The sequence below is a fragment of the Danio rerio genome, chromosome 4 (genome assembly GCF_049306965.1).
Source record: "Danio rerio strain Tuebingen ecotype United States chromosome 4, GRCz12tu, whole genome shotgun sequence".
Classification (NCBI taxonomy): domain Eukaryota; kingdom Metazoa; phylum Chordata; class Actinopteri; order Cypriniformes; family Danionidae; genus Danio; species Danio rerio.
The window spans coordinates 68,567,188-68,590,807 of record NC_133179.1 but is presented as its reverse complement, the minus strand read 5'-3'; the positions used below and the strand labels follow the sequence as shown (position 1 = coordinate 68,590,807).

The following is a 23,620-nucleotide window of genomic DNA, read 5'->3' as shown; positions in this document are numbered from 1 at the left end:
AGTTTACTGTGAAAAAAGAGGGATGTGGTGTACTGTTATATGCCCTTATAATGTAATTGCGTATTCACTCCACTAGAGGGCCACCTTGGTTTAACTTCGGGGGTGCTGTAGAGTCAGTGAGTGAGACTGAAGTGCATGTGATAATTAAACGTGGGAGTTACTCGTGTTCTGTTAATAAATGTGTTTCTGAATTATACTTCTCCGTGTAAGCTGTCTATATAACACACAGCACAAGGAGGAAACACTACAGAGCCCTAGCAGGTGTACTGTGTTTTACAGGGCATTATGTCTTTCGTAAAAACGTCTTTCAAAGAATTCCAATTTGTCAGCAGATAGTGTCGCCACATAAAATATTTCTTCAATAGTGGCTTGCTGGTCTAGGAGTATGATTCTCCTTCATGCCATGAGAAATCCAAGGTTCAAATTTCAGTTGAACACTTACAGTTGTCTTTTGTTTTGTATGGGCGTTTTGGCTTACACAGAGGCCTTTTTTCTGAGAATGCCGGTTTGTCAGCAGATAGTGTTGCCATGTAAAGTGGCTGTTTTGCAGTTGCTCGTTGGTCTACGGGCTTGATTCTCGCATAAGGTGCGAGAGGTCCCGTTTTCAAAGCCTGGACGAACCATTGCAGAAGTCCCGGGTCCAAATGAAGCAAAAGCCCTTCTTCAATATTTGTAAGATAAGGATTTCTGACCATCTGTTGCTTCTGATGTCTTGTGAAATATTCAAGCTTTTGTGGCTCGTTGGTCTAGGGGTATGATTCTTGCTTAGGGTGCGAGAGGTCCCGGGTTCAAATCCCGGATGAGCCCTTGCATTTATTCTGTTGTTTTACAGGGCTTTATGGCTTTCATAAAAAACGTTTTTCGAAGAATTCCAGGTTGTCAGCAGATAGTGTCGGCACATAAAACATTTCTTTGCTTAGTGGCTTGGTTGTCTAGGAGTATGATTCTCGTTCATGCCATGAGAAATCCCAGATTCAAATTTCGGTTGAGCCCTTACAGTTTTCTGCTGTTTTGTAAGGGCGTTGTGGCTTACACAGAGGCCTTTTTTCTGAGAATGCCAGTTCGTCAGCAGATAGTGTTGCCATATAAAGTTACTGTTTTGCAGTGGCTCGTTGGTCAAGGGGTATGATTCTCGCTTAGGGTGCCCTTGATTCGTTAGAGAAAGATTTCTGACTATCTGACGCCTTATGAAATTGTCTCGATTTAGTGGCTCATTGGTCTATGGGTATGATTTTCACTTCGGTTGCTAGAGGACCCGGGTTCAATACACGGATGAGCCCTTTTAGGTGTACTGTGTTTTACAGGGCATTATGTCTTTCGTAAAAACGTCTTTCAAAGAATTCCAATTTGTCAGCAGATAGTGTCGCCACATAAAATATTTCTTGCATAGTGGCTTGCTGGTCTAAGAGTATGATTCTCGTTCATGCCATGAGAAATACTAGGTTCAAATTTCAGTTGAACCCTTACAGTTGTCTTTTGTTTTGTAAGGGCGTTGTGGCTTACACAGGGGTCTTTTTTCTGAGAATGCCAGTTTGTCAGCAGATAGTGTTGCCATGTAAAGTGGCTGTTTTGCAGTTGCTTGTTGGTGTACGGGCTTGATTCTCGCATAAGGTGCGAGAGGTCCCGTTTTCAAAGCCTGGACGAACCATTGCAGAAGTCCCGAGTCCAAATCAAGCAAAAGCCCTGCTTCAATGTTTGTAAGATATGGATTTCTGACCATCTGTTGCTTCTGATGTCTTGTGAAATATTCAAGCTTTTGTGGCTCGTTGGTCTAGGGGTATGATTCTCGCTTAGGGTGCGAGAGGTCCCGGGTTCAAATCCCGGACGAGCCCTTGCAGTTATTCTGTTGTTTTACACGGCATTATGGCTTTCATAAAAAAACAATTTTCGAAGAATTCCAGTTTGTCAGCAGATAGTGTCAGCACATAAAACATTCCTTTCTATAGTGGTTTGGTTGTCTAGAAGTATGCTTTTCGTTCATGCCGTGAGAAATCCCAGATTCACATTTCGGTTGAGCCCTTACAGTTGTCTGCTGTTTTGTAAGGGCGTTGTGGCTTACACAGAGGCCTTTTTTCTGAGAATGCCAGTTCGTCAGCAGATAGTGTTGCCATATAAAGTTACTGTTTTGCAGTGGCTCGTTGGTCAAGGGGTATGATTCTCGCTTAGGGTGCCCTTGATTCGTTAGAGAAAGTTTTCTGACTATCTGATGCTTCTGAGGCCATGTGAAATTCTCTCAATTTAGTGGCTCGTTGGTCTAGGGCAGTGGTTCTCAAACTGTGGTACGCGTACCACTAGTGGTACGCGGGCTTCCTCCTAGTGGTACGCGGAGGAATCGCCAAATAATGAAAGAAACAATTAACACTTTTAATCCTTTAATGCGTAATATAACATTGATGTGATCAGCATTGGCTGTTTTGTGAAGCGTACGATCACAGTGCTGTGCTTAGAGTGTTTATTTTAGTGCACTGTGTCATAAGCTGCTGAAAATCTGTTTCCGAAGTTTAAGAATTGATTCTGAAGCTTGATTTGACTGACATGAAAAGTGGCCAATCACAGTCGACCTTGACTAGTTGCGTGAAACGTAAGGGCGGGACAAAGGCTTTCTGTGTTGCAGAGACAGAAAAAACAACTTAAAAACAAATGTTTTGTTGGAATAATGCTTCTCGGATGTTTTCACTGCAGAGATGTCTAGCAGAGTAATTAAACCGCGGACATATTTCCTGCCTATTTGATGATCTTCATACACGTTTCGCTCTCCGACAGCCAGTCGACTCGCCTCTGACCTGTCACTCCTCTAAATACATTCTGAATGGCGGCGCGGGAATGAAGGTATTGCGCAATTACTAATTTCTGCAAATGCGGCGAGTGCTTTATTTTAACACGAGAGCGCATTCATGTACGCAAATCGCTAAAACAGATATGCGAGCTCTTAAATAGGCTTTTTTGAAATGAACTGCAAGACCTCTCATGATCGCCTGTGTGCTCAGATTGAATACAATCGCGATCTTTCCACTATTAAAGTAGACATTATTTATCTTTGCTCCTTAACTAAATTTAGTCAAAAGTATTCAAAGTTATCAAATATTTAGAAATAGATTGATACATGATCGATGACAATGCTAATGGTCTTCCTATTTGGCTGTGTTGTGAAGTGAAACTTACTTTTAGCAAAGGTGGAACATTTTTTATTTCTTTACGACAAAAGAATTATGCTGGAAATGTTTCTGGATGAGGTATTTGTGTGATTTTTACATTTTAGCTGTATTCTGATCTGTCCTAAAGCATTACAGGTCAAAGCAATCCATTGTTAGCCTACTTCCCAGACAGCACACATACGTTGGGCCGACGTCGTGCCGATTTTCAAAATTCCATCGGTGCGATGTCGCTCAGGGAGCGTTTGCTAATTGGCAAAATGTTGCCGCGACGTCGGCAAATGATCGGAAACGCTGTCCGGCCGATGTTAGGACGACGCAACCGGAAATACCGGCCGCTCCGCGGAGGCGCTGTTCTCAGGCGTTTTGCTCATACTTATGGACCACTAGCTGCAGCAGCTGCTTATTTATAATAAACACGACACACCACTCTCAATAACAGTTGAAGATTTATTAATATTTTCACAAACATACAAATAGATTAACATACTTTTATCACACATAACCATGTTTTACCGCGTTTAAAACAAAACCAACAAGTTGTACTATAACCATGGCTGAACTACTGTGCAATAAAGATTTTAAATACAAAAGTCCATTGCAGCATTTATATTAAGACCATAGGAATATTTACAATTACTTCAAAACATGTACACTAAGGGTGACTATAGTTTACTATAGTAAAAACACAAATAACTTGTGTAAGCACATGCTATAATGCTTATAATTTCTTAAATAGTGTTAAAGAAAATGCATGTTTCCAAGACTATAATTTTAAAATACAAGATAATACCAGTCATGTGTTCAGTATCCAAAAGACTTTCTTCAGGGAGTTACAATAATAAAAGAGTACACAAACACAAAATAAATACCAAGCAAACAATATTTACAGTAGTAAATAAAATAATACAAATTAAAATAATTGTCTGATAAAATCTTATTAAAGTCTGTGGTCAATTTTTTTTACATTTTTTTTTTATAAATGGTATTCAAAAATTTGCAATATCCTCTGAACTAATAACACACCAATAATATAAAATAACAATACTTTCTCAAAGATAACCAGTTTTTTTTAAGCAAACTCTAATGCACGACACAAAACAGATTTTGTCAATATATATATATATATATATATATATATATATATATATATATATATATATATACACACACACACACACACACACACACACATACACATATATATATATATATATATATATATATATATATATATATATATATATATATATATATATATATATATATATATATAAATCCCTTAATTTCTGTTTAACGGAAATATTTTTTAACACATTTCTAAATCACAATAGTTTTAATAACTCATTTCTAATAACTGAGTAAATAATATTTCACCAGATATTCTTCAAGATACTCTTCAAGACACAGCTTAAAGTGACATTTAAAGGCTTAACTAGGTTAATTAGGTTAACTAGGCAGGTTAGGGTAATTAGGCAAGTTATTGTATATCGATGGTTTGTTCTGTAGACAGTCGAAAAAAATTGCTTACGGGGGCTAATAACATTGACCTTAAAATGTTTTTTAAAAAAATTCAAAACTGTTTTTATTCTAGCAGAAATAAAAGAAATAAGACTTTCTCCAGAAGAAAACATAACATTTTCTTGCTCTGACCTATATATATATATATATATATATATATATATATATATATATATATATAAACTGGTTGTAAATTGTGTACAATGTTCCAAGGAAACAGACAAAATTAAAAGAAATAACCTGTCGTTTAGTTTTGTTTAATCTTGCGGAATGTTGCTTACACATAAAAGGAGATATATAGGTGGAATAAAAAGTGTGTCGCCATCCTCTAAATTTTTCTTGTATGTTGTCTTCATCTTTAGTCTTCACAAGTGAGGCTGGCCTAAACCGGGACTGCAGTAGCCAAATCTAATCCTTGTAGTGGGAACCCTTAAATAAAGCAAGAAACCAAAAGGAGAAAGATTAGCATTGCAGCAGTTCATATTACCACAAATATATATTATTTGTTTCATGACATATAACTGGAGTATATTTTAAAAAAACAGATTGAGGAGAGAATCAGTACATTGGAATACTATTTTTTCATCATGTGACGCTATTAATTATATACATTGTATTAAATTCACAGTATTACTGCTTGACTGTATTAATTAAATAAAGCTGACACTATCAGAAGAGAATTTACCATACCAACCTAAAAGCTATGAAACAGTAGTGTATGTTTAAGATGTTACTTACTAGTCCTATTGTACTTTGGAGAGGTTTTCTGACAGGAGGATCCCTTCAACTCAGCAGAATTCTCAGCAGACCATCAGCGTACACCAATCTAAGAATAAAATAAGCAATTTGTTAAAAACCAAAAATATATATATTTTATATTTCCAGGTTTATAGGAAAGAAGAAAGCTAAAGCAGATTTAAAATGTAGAAAAAAAATAAAACCTATTGACAATTTAATGGCACAACATACCCCAAACTAAGCACGCTCAAATGGTTAATTTACATAAATGACAACTGCTGCTCATTAAACTTATATTTATACTTTTATTAACTGTTAAGGATTCATTCATTCATTTTCTTTTGGGCTTAGTCCCTTTATAAATCTGGGGTCGCCACAGCGGAATGAAAGGCCAACTTATCCAGCATATGTTTAACGCAGCGGATGCCCTTCCAGCTGCAACCAATACACACTCATTCACACACACTTAGACACTATGGTCAATTTTAGCATACCCAATTCACCTATGTCTTTGGACTTGGGAAAACCGGAGCACCCGGAGGAAACCCACACCAACACGGGGAGAGCATGCAAACTTCACACAGAAACGCCAACTGACCCAGCCGAAGCAGCGACCTTCTTGCTGTGAGGCAAACGTGCTACCCTCTGCGCCACCGTGCTGCCCTGTTAAGGAATCAGATTAATATAAATGAATTGACATGTTTATTTAGTGTCTGACACATTAAATATTGCATTTTTAAATATTGTTTCATTTTAAGATTTATTTCAGAATTAACTATAGAACCTGGATATATCGTCACATTTTCCTGCACAGCAGCATTTCCAAGAACATAGAAAAACAGAATAAAGGCCAACTAAAAAAATAAAAATAAAAAACTCTGACTGAATGCTTTAAGTAACTGGCTAGGAATGGGCAGGTATAAGATTCTGAGGGTATAATCTTGGATAATAATATCACAGTTTCACAGTATTGTGATTACTGCTCTGAAATGTGTTTTTTTTTATCTCTGTGTAAAAAACAGCTACTTTTTCCCCATTGAACACACAGTAAACAGTAAACATGCCAGGCTAAATAATAATTTAATAAAATAGTACTATCTTCATTAGACTCAAAAACACTGATTTCTTGTGAAGGCATAATAAGCTATTTGTTTTTCAGATGTTTGCTGAATCGTGAGCTGACCAGTAGCCTTTGATGTGGAGGGTCTTTTGCTGTTGTAGATAATGTTGGACTATTTATTTAAGTCTTTGATAATGCGCTAAAATCCATATATATAATGCATCCGGAAAGTATTGATAGCGCTTCACTTTTTCCACATTTTTAATGTTTCAGTCTTATTTCAAAATGGATTAAATTCATTAATTTCCTCAAAATTCTACACACAATCCCCATAATGTGTGTTGACCCGATTTTAGTTAATCATTTACAAGTCAATATTGCCTATATGGATTGTGATTTTCAAAAATAATTTACATGTAAAATTGCAGTGTTAAATGCAATGCCATCAAACATTTTAGACGCACCAGTGCAAAAAGCTAGTCTAGAGCACTTGGAATGCTGGTGTAGTTCTAGTTAAATTCAGTTCAGTTAAAGCTGTATATTCAGCCTATCTCAAGTATAGGATTTAGTATTTAACTAATCTTAACAACTAAACATTTACGAGTCTGTATTTTCCAGCTCATGTACTACAATGTAACAGATACTGTATATTGCCACCTTGATACTTAAGCTTTCTTTAAAATATTTTGTGTTCAACAGATAAATTAATTCTTTCATTTAATTTTTTCAGTGCAATAGTATAGCTTACACTGGTGTATTTGTATGGACCCCCCAAAATAGCGGAGGCCACTTTCTGGCCACCCAAGTATAAACTTCTAGCCTAGCCACTGTGAACTACCTGTCTGTCCTGCTCCAGAACTCTTTGTCGGCTGCTTGTATGTCTGGATACAGCTGCACAAGTCTTTTAACACTGACAAATACAGCCTCTGCACATCCTCACAACCAGGAGAACAGAATGATCAGGAGGACCTGAAAAATATAACCAACTGAAATCAGTTGAAATGTATTTTGTCTTGTGATGATGGCACAAAAATAAATTATTTTTCACAAAGGATGTGCTGTTACCTACGAAACGGCCTATAATGAATGATCTGTTGATCCTGTTTCCTTGATGTCATTCACTCAGAGATGGTTTGGACATTTGATTGTATCTAAACTGTAATGAATTTAAGTTAAAAAAAACATTGATAGCAGGACCATTGATCTTGTAACTTATACAAATTGTTAAGTATTGAACAAGTCTGCAACCAAACTAGTCAAGTTAATAATACTAATCTCAACCTAACTATGATTAGTTGTGTTGTTTCTGCTGCCCAGACGGTCTCTCCACCTGCTAATAAAAAAGGAAAAAGTATGGTATTTTTACAACAATGTAACTGCAAACAACTTAACTATAAGGGGGTAAGCAGTGAGCATTTTTTATTATAAGCATTTTACTGAATACTTTGTCACTGGTATTACCTAAAAACCAAACGTCCCAAGTTTGGCTCATAGCTGTCGTGTCCACACATCTGCCCAGTAGCTTATGGTAATACTGAAGACACTGATCAGCTGGTCCAACTGAGTTTGGAGTTGAACTGCAATTAGGCATCCAATACTGCAAAGAAAGAGAAACTCACTTTGGGTTAACAAATAATGTAATCCCATCCACACATTTTAAGTAACTGTGCAGTTAATTCTCTTATTGAATTAACAATAAGATACATTGTAGAATAGAAATTATACAATAGAAATAAGAGCATGACGTGGTGGCACAATAGGTAGTGCTGTCGCCTTACAGCAAGGATGCTGACTCGAGCCTCGGCTGGATCAGCTGGCATTTCTGTGTGGAGTTTGCAAATTCTCCCTGCGTTTGCGTGGGTTTTCTCTGGGTGCTCCGGTTTTGCCTACAAGTCCAAAGACATGGGGTACAGGTGAATTGGGTAGGCTAAATTGTCTGTAGTGTATGAGTGAGAATAAGCGTATATGGTTGTTTCCCAGTGATGGGTTGCAGCTGTAAGGGCATCCACTGCGTAAAACATATGCTGGATAAGTTGACAGTTCATTCCGCTGTGGTTACCCCAGATTAATAAAGGGACTAAGCAGAAAAGAAAATTAATGAATGAATTTAATAAGAGTTAAACTGATCTGTTAACATGTCTGTCAGGAGCTGATCTACCTTATAATTAATTTTTTGCTTAATTTTTTTTTAAAAGGGAAATCAATACCCACACATATACATATATATACACACATATATATATATAAAATGTATATAAAAATATAATATATATAAAAAATGGTTCTAGTAGTAAGGCTCCTTAAAGTTAAACTACATATTCACATTCCTCATCTGTCTACTGTTACATTATACTAATTACTGTTACATACAGTGGCCGAGAGTGCGAAAGAGAGTAATAAAACACAGACAAAGAAGACAGCTTTGTCACTTTTTCTATGCTATTTGTGAGATTGTGTATGTTGTCAAACTGATGAAAATGTTTTCTCAATTTACTTTAACATTTTTATAACTTACAGCCGTTGTTAAATTTAAAAGTATTTTAAACATGGATGTACATCTAAATGCATATAGGGCACATCTCAAAACATTATTAAATTTTTCCAGATAAATCAATTTTGAAATAAAACGTATATTAATCTCTAGACTTGCATCTCCCTGATCTTTTTAAAAGAACGGCCCCTCGTTGCTCATCACTGTTTGACAAGTGTCTGGCAGTCCGTCAAAAATATACTTACATATAAAAATATACTTACATATAAAGATGTTCATCAGCTACACGGCACTTAGGTTAAACTTTGACCTCCTTTTCAGTTGATGTGGAAAACAAAACCAAAAGAAAGACAAAACAAAACGACTGAATACAAGTTGCATATCATGCCTGTACAAATCAAAATTTATTCATTTAGGGCTTACATTGACTTGTTTGAGGATGAGTTAAGGTGTAAGGGATGGGTGAACGGTTTAAATATACATGTAATTCATAGCTATGATGTAAAGCTGAATTTTCAGCATCATTACTCAAGTCTTTAGTGTCACTTGATCTTTCAGAAATCTTTTTAAAGATGTTGATTTAGTGCTTGAGGTTGAACTAATATAATGGTGATTATCAAATGGTGCTGATTTGCTGCTCAAGAAACATTTCTGATTGCTATCAATGCTAAAAACAGATGTGATGACAAATAATTCAGTGTAAACTTTTTTCTAAGATTTAATAAATCAATTAATTAAAAAAAATAAAACAAAATGAAAATCACAAATATTACTTCTTTAGCAGCAAATCTGCATATTTATTAAGTTCTGAAGAATCATGTGATGTGAAATTTAACACCACTCACATGTTTCAATGTCAAAACTTTCTTAAAATAACTGCAATAAAGACAAGTAACAGATGCATAATATATAGACATGTAACATGTGCATAATGATGTGCAATGGAAATTCATATGAATTAATCCTCTGCTTAAAGTTACCTGTCTTTCCTGCATCGTGATCAGCTCCCTTCAGAAATTTAGGAATCTTGTGTTATGTTTTCTGTAGCAGGGGGTTATTCTCTCACTCCTGAAACCACAGAACACTTTTTTTACTTAACATTTGTTTAAGATACCATGAAATATCAAAACACGATTGAACTTTTGATTCACGGTCCTTTACAGTACAATGCGTATTAGACTAACGTTACATATGGAGTGCATTAAATAAAACATTGACAAAACCTCTCATCTACACATAAAGAATAAATAAAAGCCTAAACTTTAACAAACAAGTTTAACAAGAGCTAACATTAAGTAAGTTAACGTAATATTACCCCGACGCTAACGTTACCAGTGCTAATATGCTAACGGACTTTTACGAAGACTTACCACTCTTATATAACATATTATTCAACTGAATATTCATCAATAGCCAATAATAAAAGCGTGAGGAACAGTTTTATGTATTATTTGCTTTGTTTTAGGGACTAAACTTACCTGAAAACTGTCAAAACGGCAGCTTGAGAGAAGTCGTGTTGTGTCTTTCAGGTGGTGTCGTGTCGTGTTGTAGCTTCGTTTCCCATAGCAACATCCCCTCCTCTCCAGTGTTGGAATGAGACGCGCGCGCGCACATCAAAGTCATCCAGTGAAATGCTTATACGACCAGCCATGACCTTAAACACAACAAGATTATAGATGAGAAATAAATGACTGAATGAAATAAGAAATAAAATATAGACAAACTTTGGTCATAGGAGATATATCTGTAGAGAATAAAATCAACACATTAAACCCCGCGGCTATACAGTAGAGAACTTTAGCTGTAGACTGACTCCATGTACAGTGACACCATAACTGACCTGAACTAGAATACACACACAGAGATGTGTGTGTGTGTGTGTGTGTAACTGTGGCTGAATGTGCAGATGTGTCCACAGACGTGCTGAATGTGTGTGTGTGTGTGTGTGTTGTGATTGAGAGAGCGTCTGGTCTGTGTTCAGAAGCTCCTACTCAGTGTCTCTGTGTTGGTCTTGATGGAGCAGAAGTCTTTATTTCTCTGAGCGCAGCAGGAAAGCTTCAGCTAAACTGTGTGTTTTCCTACTTTAGTCAATCCAACACTGAAAACTCCTCATCTAGTCAAGAGTTACAGGCTTATTACTGGACACAGACATTACTGAGCTTGATTTATTCGCTTTATTAAGCATTATTAATGCACAGTTGTGCTGGTGAACATCAGTTAATGCACTGAGAGTCAACAAGAACTAACAGAGAACAACTTTACTGTCATCAACTAACATGAACAGATCAATAAATACTGGAATAAATGTGTTTTTATTGTTCAGTTCAAGTCAAATCATGAAGAAGAAGATCAGAAGAGCAGAAACAAACGTCACACTTCATTTCTCCTTTATTCATTGAGCTGCTGGATTTCTCTACAGTTGATTCAAGATTTGACAGAGATTCAGACAGGATTCAGACATTTCCATGTTCATCATCACATTCTAATATCAGCAGTGGATTTGACATTGACTTTTATTATTTGTGCTCAAACAACAGAGAAACAATGAAGAAGATCAATCTGTAGACAAGAATGAGCTGATCTGAACACAGCAGCATCCAGGAGGACACTTCATCAACATCAATGATGACACTGATGAAGACTGAGACACACACACGCACACACACACACACACACACACTCACACACACACACACACACGCACACTCACACACAGACACACGTTCTCTCTCTTTCATACACACACACACACGCACACAAACACACACACACATTCTCTCTCACACACACACTATCTCACACATACACAAATACGCACACAAACATAAACGCACACAGTGAAGACTTGTGCTCAAACACACACACACACACACATACACACACACACACACACACACACAGCTGCTGACTGCTCCTGCAGAGGATTCTGGGTAAATCTCTCGTCAGTCTTCAGCTCAGTTTCACTGATGATCCAGGATAAATCCTAAACCCAGCACAGAGTGGCTCAGTGAATGTGGTCTGGACTGAGTGGATGAGGCTCATTGTGTCTCTATAGATGTTGTAGAAGATCAGAGTTCCTGCACTGTGATCCACAAACACTCCTATTCTCCTGCTGAGCGGCTTCACTGGGAGATCAGTGTCTGTGTGATTGTGACTGAATATGAAACTGGAGGAAAAGCAGCGCAAACTCCAGGACTGAGCATTATATCCAAACTCACACTCAACACCTCCTCCCTTCCTCCTGATGCTCTTATATGACACTGATATACACACACCATCATCTCCACTCCAGTCAATCTCCCAGTAACAGCGTCCACACACACTCTCTCTGCACAACACCTGAGACCAATGATCAAATCTGTGTGGATGATCAGGATATGGCTGATTCTCTCTCACACTCTTCACCTCTCTGTTCTCCTCAGACAGAATGAGTTGAGTGTGTGCTGTGTTTGGATCCAGAGTGAGGAAACAGACATCTGAACACAAGAACACACACATTTACAACCACAGCTGTGCGTGTGTGTGTGTGTGTGAGAGAGAGAGAGAGAGAGAGAGAGAGAAAGAGAGAGAGGGTGTGTGTGTGTGTGTGAGAGAGAGTGAGTGTGTGTGTCTGTGCGTGTGAGAGGGTGTGTGTGTGTGTGCGCGCGTGAGCATGTGTGTGTGAGCGTGTGTGTGAGAGAGAGACAGAAGGGAGCGTGTGTGTGTGTGTGTGTGTGAGTCTGATTGTGTAAGTGTGTGCATGTGTGTGTGTGTGTGTGAGAGTGTGTGTGTGTGTGTGTGTGTATGTGTAGTCCTACATTTGCGTGGTCCTGCTGTAATCCTCGTCTCTCCTCCATGATCCAGACTGTAAACACACACAGATTAACATTCAGTCAGTACACAAACATCAGCTTATAACACACACACACACGCACACACACACACACACACACACACACACACACACACACACACACACACACACACACACACACACACACACACAATAAGACATGTGGAGTGTGTGCTGAATGCTGGACTGTGATTGGCTGATCTCAGTGCATTAATAACTGCAGTAAAACAACATGAGTGTGTGTGGAGCTGTCAAATCAGCTTCTGAATGACACACAGAGCTTTTAGATCAGATGTGAAAACAGAAAACAGAGTGGAAACACAGAAACAGACAGATATAAAGACTGAAGGATTCATTCAATGATCATTTGACAAAAGCGCAGCACAATAATAAAGCAGAATTCAGTGTTAAATGACTTGAAATATGATGGAGATCTTCATCTTCTGTCAAATGCCTCTTCATCATCTCCAAACATTGCTAAGTTGGAAAGCAGTGAATCCAGACCAATCTGCAGTCCTCCTCGCCCTTTGGAAGCTTGGTGGGTTTGTGTTCTGTTTATTGTTCATAATACTTCAGTTATAAAGGATTAGTTTAGGAGTTTTTTGTCATTTGCTTTATTTCAGTTTGTTCAACATGTGATTGTCACTGGACTATATCAGAACCAGCATCACTGTCTGCTGATCACTTTTATTGCCTGATATTTTGTGTTCATGTTAGTTTAGAAGCAGAAAAGAGCCAGATTACAAGATATGTGAGATATTTGCCAGAAACATCTTTGTTATGTCCACATTGTGAATGTAAATTGATATTGTTTATTTTCTTCCTGTTTATAGTTTTACTCCGCTCTTATTAAAGTGTGATAAAGGACATTCTGTGTCTGTGAAGTTCATGAGGGAGAGTTTAACTTGCTGTTAAAGTATACACAGGACGTATTTGGAGAACAGTACACACACATCTCTGAGCTGATACTGTACAGTTCTTCAGCAGAAATGTAGAGAACAAGTTTCACTGCTCAACTACAGTGCTGAAACTGTACAGTGTTAATATGAGATATAATATCACGCTTAATGTGAGAACTGCCCCAGTGCACTGACATATTTAACAGCTTTGATTAATATCTGGACACTAGAAGAGCAGTGAAGTATCAAAGTATCTGTATTCACAATAAACAAAGGCAGTGCTGCTCCACATACTTGAGTTTGTCCAGTGTGTAGTTTGGATCCTCCAGCTTGACTCCTGAATCTCCTGGATGATTGTAGCTCAGATCCAGCTCTCTCAGGTGTGAGGGGTTTGAAGTCAGAGCTGAAGACAGAAAACCACAGCCTTCCTCTGTCACCATACAGCCAGACAATCTACAAACACAGCAATAGTCCACATCACACAGTTGGACAATCACACATCTCTTTGTGTTGTGAAGATGCTGACTGCTGTTTCTGCTCATGTCAACAGCAGTGATGAACACACACATCCTGATCAGCTCTCCTTATTGATCGAGCCCTCGCATCAGCACACACACACACACACACTCACACACTCAACAAGGACTCGACATCATCTGTAGAAGTGTACAGAGCATGACATGTTACACGTGTTATTATATATTTTTTTGTTATTTTACTGTAGTTGAACCTGGTAAAGTTTTCCAACAGTGAACTGAGACTGCAACTATTAGTGAAATCTATATTAAAGCTCTTCAAATATGATTTAGATTTACAGTAATTGTTTTTCATGTTTAAATCTGATTTATTCTTGTGTTTAAAGCGTTTGTCATTCCTCTACTTCAGTGTCTCAGACTCATTCAGAAATGATTATTAAATGCTGGATTAATGCACAAGAGAGTTTGGCGAACACGTTTTACACCATTTCAAATATATATTATATGTGCGGCTGTATAAGTCACATACAGCGCTCAGCATAATGGAGGACAGCCCATTCTGAAAACCAAGACTTTCCTCCATTTCTCAGTCAATATAGGCAGTGTATTCTGCTGCATTTAAACAGAACACATTTATTAAACAGATTTATTTATGAACATCATATTTTAGTCACCAAACATATTCAGAAATTGAAAGACAAAACAATTAAATTCAGGCTAAATATTGCAAAATCCAAAAATTCCAGCTAAATTTTCCATTGTTTTGCTTCTCTTGATTTTTCCTCTGTTTAATTTTGTATTTAATATTTTTCTATAACACATAAATATGAGTGTCCTAGTTTTTGGACCATTATCATGAGTTATTTTGTTAGATGAGCTCCAGATTTGGCTAATCTATTGTATATGCACAAATATAATACTGTAGAGCTTCCTATTAAACTATGAATGTAAAAGAGAGATTAGTGAGGGCTGTACTTATATATGCTGAGCACTGTATATTGTTCACCCAGAGTGTTTACATGGTCACACAGCAGTAACACAACAAGCATTGAGTTTGGGCTAGCTTCTGCAGATGGACATTGCTGTACACTGCCCTTGATGGGTGAGTGGGGGAGTGTCTGTTGTCTCTCAGGTGTGAATTATTCATGAGCATTGTCACTCACACATACAGCTGAGATCACCCAAAACAACCTTAACAAAATGTAGATCATTGTAATGTTTTCTCTGAATGAGAGAACAGAATAATTTCACATAATTGTGCAGTAAATATTCTAGTCTACAAGACTGCTTACTCTAAACTCTTGTTCAGACACATTCAGTCTGTTTTTTTTTCCCTCTAAAACCTACTAACCACACATAATATTTGTTTTCTAAAAAACACCAGCATGTACATCAATATTTCCCACATATTATTGTAGCTCAGTTTGTGCTGAACACAAATGAAACACATGTTGGTCAGTTCTGTGTAATAAGTAGCTGAATCAGCACAGATGTCAGGGCATGTCAAAACATCTCAGGGGTCCCAAAATCACCTTAGACCCCTGAGGGTTAACTACAGGTATAGTATGAGCAGTGTGAAACACAATTACTGATAAACCATAATTCCTGTTATCTGGGGTTTAGTATCACCCAGGGTTAACATGTTCAAGCATGAAGAGCTCTAATATGAAACTGTCTGACTGTAGTTATTGTAGAGTGGAGAATCATTTACCTCAGTGTGTCCAGTTTACAGTGTTGACTCTTCAGTCCATCAGAGAGAAGCTTCACTCCTGAATCCTGCAGGTCATTGTTACTCAGGTCCAGCTCTCTCAGCACACAGTTTGAGGATTGTAGAGCTGAAGACAAACTCTCACAGCACTCAACAGTGAGATTACAGCTCTGTAGCCTGTGTAGAGGACAAACACAATATGTATGTGTTAATCTGGTGTGTTTGATAGTCTGAAGCACATCTGACTGTAGTGACTGGTTTAACTTGACTAGTTAGTGAGCACATCTGCTGATTTTAGCTTTAAATAGTATTTATGTCTATAAAACACAAATGACTTCCTTCAGATGTTCCAATAGCCCAATTCTTTATGTAACACCTAACATAACACTGCAAAACAGGATTTTTTAAAACTGTTTTATTTATTATTAATTTAATGAACAAACTAATGGCAATAATCTTCTGTAGCATCTTTAAAGTTGCATCTCAAAGCACCTTTCAGACTAAAGTGAAACAGATGCATATGTGACAAAAATATAGAAGATATATAAATATATTCATTGTTGTTTGCTGTTTTTGTTTCTAAAGATTCCTCCATATCAGTGATCAGGACTGTCTGCCCTGTAATCTTGCCTGCAGTTCCTCAGCCTTATCCAGCCATGTCCACCATTTCAGTTGACTCTAGTACAGCAGTTTCAATCTTCTCCAGTACATCAGTCACAGTTTCTAGCGCTAATGGTATGTTGTAGCGAGGACATGAACAAGGATTTAAACTACAGGATATGCTGTTTGGCACCGCTAACAATTTAGCTAGAGATCTTTTTGGGTAAACTATCCCTTAAACAACCACTGCCAAAAGATGAATCTGAATGAAAAACACTAAAATAATAAGTAATAAACAATTATCAATGTATTTTCAAGTGCCAACAATATCAATATTGTTCATGTTCATTAACATTAAATAATATATTGTTTAATTTCAGGAAATGTTCTTAGATGAAAGAAGCACTTTGACTTACAGAGCTCTTTTGGAGGTTTTGATGACTGCTGATAGTCTGATGAGACACTCGTCTGATCTCTGGAATTTCTGAAGCTCAAACTCCTCCAGCTCCTCCTCTGAGGTCAACAACACAAAGACCAGAGCAGACCACTGGGCAGGTGAAAGGTCAGCAGATGACAGACTTCCACTACTGAGGTAAGACTGAATCTCTTTCAGCAGAGTTTGGTCGTTCAGTTCATTCAGACAGTAGAACAGATTGATGGATCTCTCTGGAGACAGATTCCCTTCAAGTTTCTGCTTGATGTAGGCAATTATTTCCTCTTTGCTCTGGTCTCTGTCATCCTGCTGTGTCAACAGGCCTCGTAAGAGTTGTACTATGTACGATTGGACTGGAGTGACAGACCGAGAAGGAAGCGAAGGTAAAGGTCCAGATGTCCATTCTCACTTTCCAGAGCCTTGTCTACTGCTGTCTTCAGGAAATCGGTCATGCCTTTATTTTTGCTTTTCTGTCTAAAAATAAATCCATGCTTTCTCTCGCTGTCCAAATGTTGATAAAGGGCTGCAATGAACTCCTGAATGCTCAAGTGAAGAAAGCAGTACATGGTACCAAGAATGATCCCCGTCTCCTCCTTAAAGATCTGGGTACACATGCCTGAGTACACCGATGCCTTATCGACGTCAATGCCACAGTCTTTCATATCGCTCTCATAGAAGATCACATTGTTTCTTTCCAGCTGCTGGAAGGCCAGTTTCCCCAGTGAAAGGATGAGCTTTGGATCCCAGGAGACATCTGCTGTGTTTTCTCCATCATACTTTCTTCTGCTCTGCTGGATCTGAAAGCGGAGAAAATGTGTGTACATCTGTGTCAGAGTCTTGGGAGATTCCTGCAGTGTTTCAGCATGAGCCCTGTGTTTCAGTTTCAGTATGTTCTGGAGAACAGTGGCTGAAATCCAGCAGAAGACAGGGATGTGGCACATAATAAAGAGACTCTTTGACTGTTTAATGTGATCAATGATTTCTCTGGCCTGATTCTGATCTGTGAGTCTCTTTCTGAAGTACTCCTCCTTTTGGGCATCATTGAATCCTCGTATCTCTGTCAGCCGGTCGATACAGTCAGCAGGAATCTTACTGGCAGCTGCTGGTCTGCTGGTGATCCAGATGAGAGCAGAAGGAAGCAGATTTCCCTTGATGAGGTTCGTCAGGAGAACATCCAGAGAGACTGCTGAAGATACATCACGACAGGTCTCATTACCAGCAAAGTTCAGAGGAAGACGACATTCATCCAATCCATCAAGGATGAACAGGACTTTGAATCGTGTGCTTCTTGTAAGGTTCAGTCCTTTAGTCTCTGGGAAAAACTGAGTTATGAGGTCTTTTAAACTTTGTCTTTCTTTCTCCTTTAAGTTCATCTCTCTGAATGGAAGAGGAAATATGAAGCTGATGTCTTGATTTTCTTTTCCTTCAGCCCAATCCAGAACAAACTTTTGCACAGAGACTGATTTCCCGATGCCAGCAACTCCTTTAGTCAGGACAGTTCTGATCTGCTCGTCTTGTTCAGCTGCTTCAAACAAATGTTTGCATTCAACCTGTATCTCTAGTGACTGATGACGTCTGGAAGCAGCTTCAATCTGTCTGATCTCATGTTCAGTGTTGACCTGTTCACTCGCACCCTGAGTGATATAGAGATCTGTGTAGATGTTATTCAGAAGTGTGGAGTCTCCTTGCTGAGCAATTCCTTCAAAGACACTTTGATATTTCTTCTTCAGGCTACATTTAAGCTGATAAATGAAGAACAGCTCATCTAAACACAGTAGTATAGAAACAGAGAGATTTAGTCTTGACTTATTTTTAAGTGACAGTCTGACAGAGCGCCATGAGTAGAGCCAGACAGAACTTTCAGACATTTTGTAAAAAATCTGCAGATTACTGCAGAATGATTTTGTGAATATCATGACTTTGGGAGTAAAAAATTAATCTTAACATATGAAATAAAAAATAACATCTTTCTAATTTATAAAATTATAATATTTCATGTTTACAATACAAATCCAATTAGATCCACTTAATTGGTAAACAAAGCGTAAGTGTCTCATATAACAGATCAACTAAAGGACAGAAAATAACACTTTACAAACTGCACTGTAAAAAAATCATGAACACGTTCATGATACACTGTAAATTCTAACATGTTCAGTTTACTTAAAAAAAGTTTGGAAACCGATTGCCTTATTTTTGCAATATAAACTTACAAGGAAATCTTAAGTTAAGTTTAATTATTGCCTTGAAGTAAGAAAACTAAAACTTATAAAGTAAACTAACTGTTAAAAATTAAGTAAGTTTAATAGAAAATTCTAGTTAACATACTTGTCATTATTTAGTAATCTTACTTAGGGTTTTATAGTAAGATTACTTTAATAACTCTATTTAACTAATACTGTTCTACCATGTTCAGTTAACATCTTGAATGCTAGTAGTCTCAACATTGTTTTAATCCACCATTTTAAGTAATGTCAACTAAAAAAACTACGTGCAATCGGTTTCCACATTTTCTTCAATTAAACTGAACATAAAATATGTAGTTCAACCTACAAGTAATGACATTATACAGGTCTTAAATGTAAACATTTTATTTGACAAAATTAGCAGAATTTCACAATACACTTGTGATATTTTAGTATCACAATACACTTGTACACAATACAGTTTTGTAAAAACCTGTTGTAAAGTGCTGTAATATACTGTAAACAGCAATACAGACAAAAAATATAATAAACATGTTCAACCCTAAAACACAAGTTTTCGAAAAGGTTTGAAAATCTATCAAAAAAACTTTAAATACTTGACACTTGGAAAAAAGATACTTGAATTAGTGTAATTAAACATGCCATTGCACCAGCACCTTAAACATGGCAGCATATAGACACTCACAGAGGAACAGATATTAAGCTTTAAAGCTAATTTGTTAGACTGTGTAGTTTAGATTTTCCTACAGAAAATATCACATTAGTGTGGTCAAAAGTATTGAGTTTGGTATCAATCAATACTGAAATATTAAAAATATCCATTTTCCACCAGCATTTGAGTGCTACTGAGCTCGTTCTTAAACACCATTGATTGGCCACTGTGTTCACATGCTCAACAGAAATGACTGTGATTGGCTGTGACTGTCATAGGTTTACCATTTTTCACTGAGTCCAAACAAAGTTACACAGACACTGAAGTGTTTCAAAGCCATGTCGATAGCTGATTTGTTTAGAAGCTAACATATGCTATCTGGTGATGAATCGACTGATCGACAGTGCTTTGAAGTTATCCAGTGTCTTTGTATCTTTGCACCTGGTGAACAGTGGTGAAGTGTGGTAAAAATAATGACCTTCAAAGCCAATCAGTCATATCTACTGAGCATGTGAACACAATGACCAATCAGTTCTTGCAATGTTAGTGGAAAATGGATGGACTTTTTTTTTTTATTTCAGTACCGATTGGTACCAAACTCAATACTTTTGACAACCCTATAAATCACAATACACTTTTTTGGTAAAAAAAAAAAAAAAAAAAAAAAAAAAAAAAAAAAAAAAACACCAAAATGCTGCAGTCCTAAATGTAACACTGCAAACAGCAACATGTTAAAAAGCAACACTTTGTAATTAAGCATGCCATTATACCTGAACCTTTAAACATAAAGCACAGCAGTATATAGGCACTCGCCGAATAAAACACATTACGCTTCCCTCCCAGCAAAAGCAACACACGTTGAACAAATTCAAATGCATTGCTCAAAGTCTTTGGGTAGTCCGAATTCAGTGTGTAAATCAAAGCAAAAAAGAGACATACTGCATGTGGCAAAGTCCATAACCACTTTTCCTTCCAGTATAAAGGCCCACATTGCATCCATAATGAGGTTCTTTAGACATCTTCACACACGACAGTCAGCAGGCCAACATCTTCTGCACTGAAGTCCGACTCTACAATTACATCCTATGAATAGAGAAAGAAAAATAAGTAAAGTATGATATTCTAAATGGCACTAATAAAGCCTGTAGTGGCCAGGAGACCAAAAGCAGAGGTGAAAAAAATACAATTCCTTGTGCTTAATTTAGTAACACTTTAGTAGGAACCAATTACACTATTAACTAGTTGCTTATTAGCATGACTATTTGTGTTTATAGTACATTTTACATTCAAATGCTTCTTATAAGAAGGCCTTGCTATGGTGCTCCTTCTTCAATGTAGACCAACACGATGGATTTGCCTGTACTGCTTCTACTAGGCTTGTCATGATAGTGGAATTTATTACCAATCCATATAGTAATTTTAAAAACATCCATTTCCTGCTAACATTTGAGCATTGTTGAGTGTCATTTCTGTTAAGCATGTGAACAGAATGGCAAAACAGTGCTGTTTAAAAATGTGCTCAAAAGTGCTTAAAATGTTAGCAGAAAATTTGCTGCTTAAAATTGCAGCAGAGATTGGTACTAAATTCCAGTATCTTGAACATAATACTATTCTAAAGGAACAATAAATTTTTTTAATTAAAGAAACACTGTAATGTAATGAAACAAACTGCAGTAAAAGTACTTTTAAAACATTTTCAAGAAATTAAATGCAAATGTGTGAGAGACCAATTGGTGCTACATAATCAATATAAATATTTTGTAGGGAAAACTTAATAAATTGGGAACTGATTCAAGAATGCATTTGGTTTTGCTAGATTAAAGCAGTGAGTCAAGTTTGCATTATTTAGCACACTTTTTAAAAATGTATTAATAACTATTTTTTAATAAGAAAATTGATGTTTTAGTATGGCTTTTAGAACAAGGGTGAAGCCATCTACAATCCCACAGCAGGTGACTTCACAGGGTTGGTTATGATACGGAGCATCTTTGACTTTTTGGCTTTTAACACTATCTTTTTACATCTTAATCCAGCAGGTTCTTTCAACTGAAATTATATTTCTCTCAACATATTACAGAGGTATTACACTTATTAAGATTTTTTTTCAAGCTAATCTTCCTCCTTTTCAAAACAAGTGTGATTAAAAATTAAAGAAATGCATTCATTACTTCACTGGCCTATGAAGCTAACTGACCCTGTGACGGCACAAGCTGCTGTATTTGCAACATAGCAATGCTCTTGCTCCAAAGGCCATAATATAACATCCCTCTTACTTTCAAATACTTACATTAAATTCATTTGTTTTATTTTTATAAAATTGAAAATTTTTATTAATAAGTGAAGTAAACTGGAATGACTGCTTCATTTCCAGTCTAAGAAAGCAGAAACAATAATACTACTTACAAAACACATCCTGAAAATTTCTTTAGACTCATCCCTCTAAAGGACTGAAAGACCCCGGAGAACTGCTGCCAGATGACCTTGAAAAAGTAAAGACAGGTAGACATGCATTATAGCTCAATGAAAACATCAAATGCAATTTATTGCAATTAAATGCAAATTATGATTCAAAGATGATGTCACAAAAATACCTTTGAATTAACATGTTGAAAATTTCTTCTAGTTTTCTTCTGCAATTTTCTCCTGTTTTTTTTTTTTTTTTTATTTCAATCAAACGAGCAGTGTGTGTCCAATGCAGCGTAGAACTTGGATCTCACATTTCTTCCTGATATTCGATTGAATTCTGCAAAGATCCAATCAAAACATTATTAGTCATTAATAACATTCAAAAACACAAATTCACAAAATCACACAAAGTTTTGAAAAGAAAACAAACCTTCTGCAGAACTTGCATCAGCTGGTGTTTCCTCTATGACTTCCTTCTGGATGTCACTGTTGTGCACAAAAACGTAAAGTGTTACTGACATGGCTAAGCGAAATTCTAAAACAAAAAAACAGAAATCAGAAACACATGCAATGATACAATGCAATGCCATTTAGCAACAGATGTTACACTTTAACATGACATAGTTAAATGTTCTTGAATAATAAAAGCTGCCAAATACTCCCGGCGCCTGTCATCAAAAGCATGAGCTATACTTGTCACCAAACAGTAATAAACACATCCCCCGATTAAATATAATCATGGCATTGTTGCTGGTGTGCCTTACTTTTATGCGCATTAAAAGTGGAATAAATATTTGTCTCAATTGATGTCTTTAAAAGGACACTGAACTTTCTGACTAGGGTTGCACGGTTTACCGGTACTATGGTAGTATCGTGATACTATGGCTCCAAGATACTGGCGGTGCCACTGTAGTTTGTAAACGGTAGTATTGTCATTAACAGTCTGCCTACAATACATAATGCTGCATGTGAAAAAGTCACTAAAATACTTACACGATTCAGCAACAATAGATCATTGTATTTTAATAGTCTATGGAGCCTTCTAAGGTTGTAAAACTGTAGAATTTGCGCCTTTTATAGTAGCCTATTGTATATTTTGTGATGGTTCATTTTGAATCGGAATTCGTTTATTTCTGTTCCTGTCAATATGATATAATAGCTACAACAACCGTGACAATCTATTAAAAAGAATGACTCATAAAGTGAAATTTTGAAATACTTTGGATTCTTATCCGATAATAAGTGTGAAAAAAGTATGATAGATGAAAAACCCAAAATAGCAACAGGAAACAATTTTTGACCACTTCATATAGCCTAGGTTTGTTGGAAAAATGCTCTTTTCTTTATGTATCTTTATTTTAATGTATTTTTTTTTGCTGGAATGAATACATTTTAGGTGAAGAGATGTGCAAATACTTTTTTCAACAATAAGGGAATTATTTAAA

At 36.7% G+C, this 23,620-nt stretch overlaps 1 protein-coding gene and 2 non-coding genes across 3 annotated transcripts in view; 2 read left to right on the top strand and 1 right to left on the bottom strand.

Annotated features, from left to right (window-relative positions):
* The window catches only part of LOC137491476 (tripartite motif-containing protein 16-like), a 157,370-nt gene extending 139,612 nt beyond the window's left edge, over positions 1 to 17,758 (bottom strand). The window contains exons 1-5 of the mRNA XM_068220678.2: positions 16,894 to 17,758; positions 15,881 to 16,054; positions 13,988 to 14,146; positions 12,760 to 12,806; positions 11,820 to 12,438 (exon numbers count right to left, since the gene is read on the bottom strand). Of these exons, the coding sequence (XP_068076779.2) occupies positions 11,912 to 12,438; positions 12,760 to 12,806; positions 13,988 to 14,133 (720 nt within the window). The 5' untranslated portion in view covers positions 14,134 to 14,146; positions 15,881 to 16,054; positions 16,894 to 17,758 and the 3' untranslated portion in view covers positions 11,820 to 11,911. The remainder of the gene's footprint in view (positions 1 to 11,819; positions 12,439 to 12,759; positions 12,807 to 13,987; positions 14,147 to 15,880; positions 16,055 to 16,893) is intronic.
* Positions 736 to 807, top strand: trnap-agg (transfer RNA proline (anticodon AGG)). Its single transcript has one exon. It is a non-coding gene; the product is annotated as a tRNA-Pro (tRNA).
* On the top strand, positions 1,761 to 1,832 carry trnap-agg (transfer RNA proline (anticodon AGG)). The gene has a single exon. It is a non-coding gene; the product is annotated as a tRNA-Pro (tRNA).
* Positions 17,759 to 23,620: the final 5,862 nt, after the last annotated feature.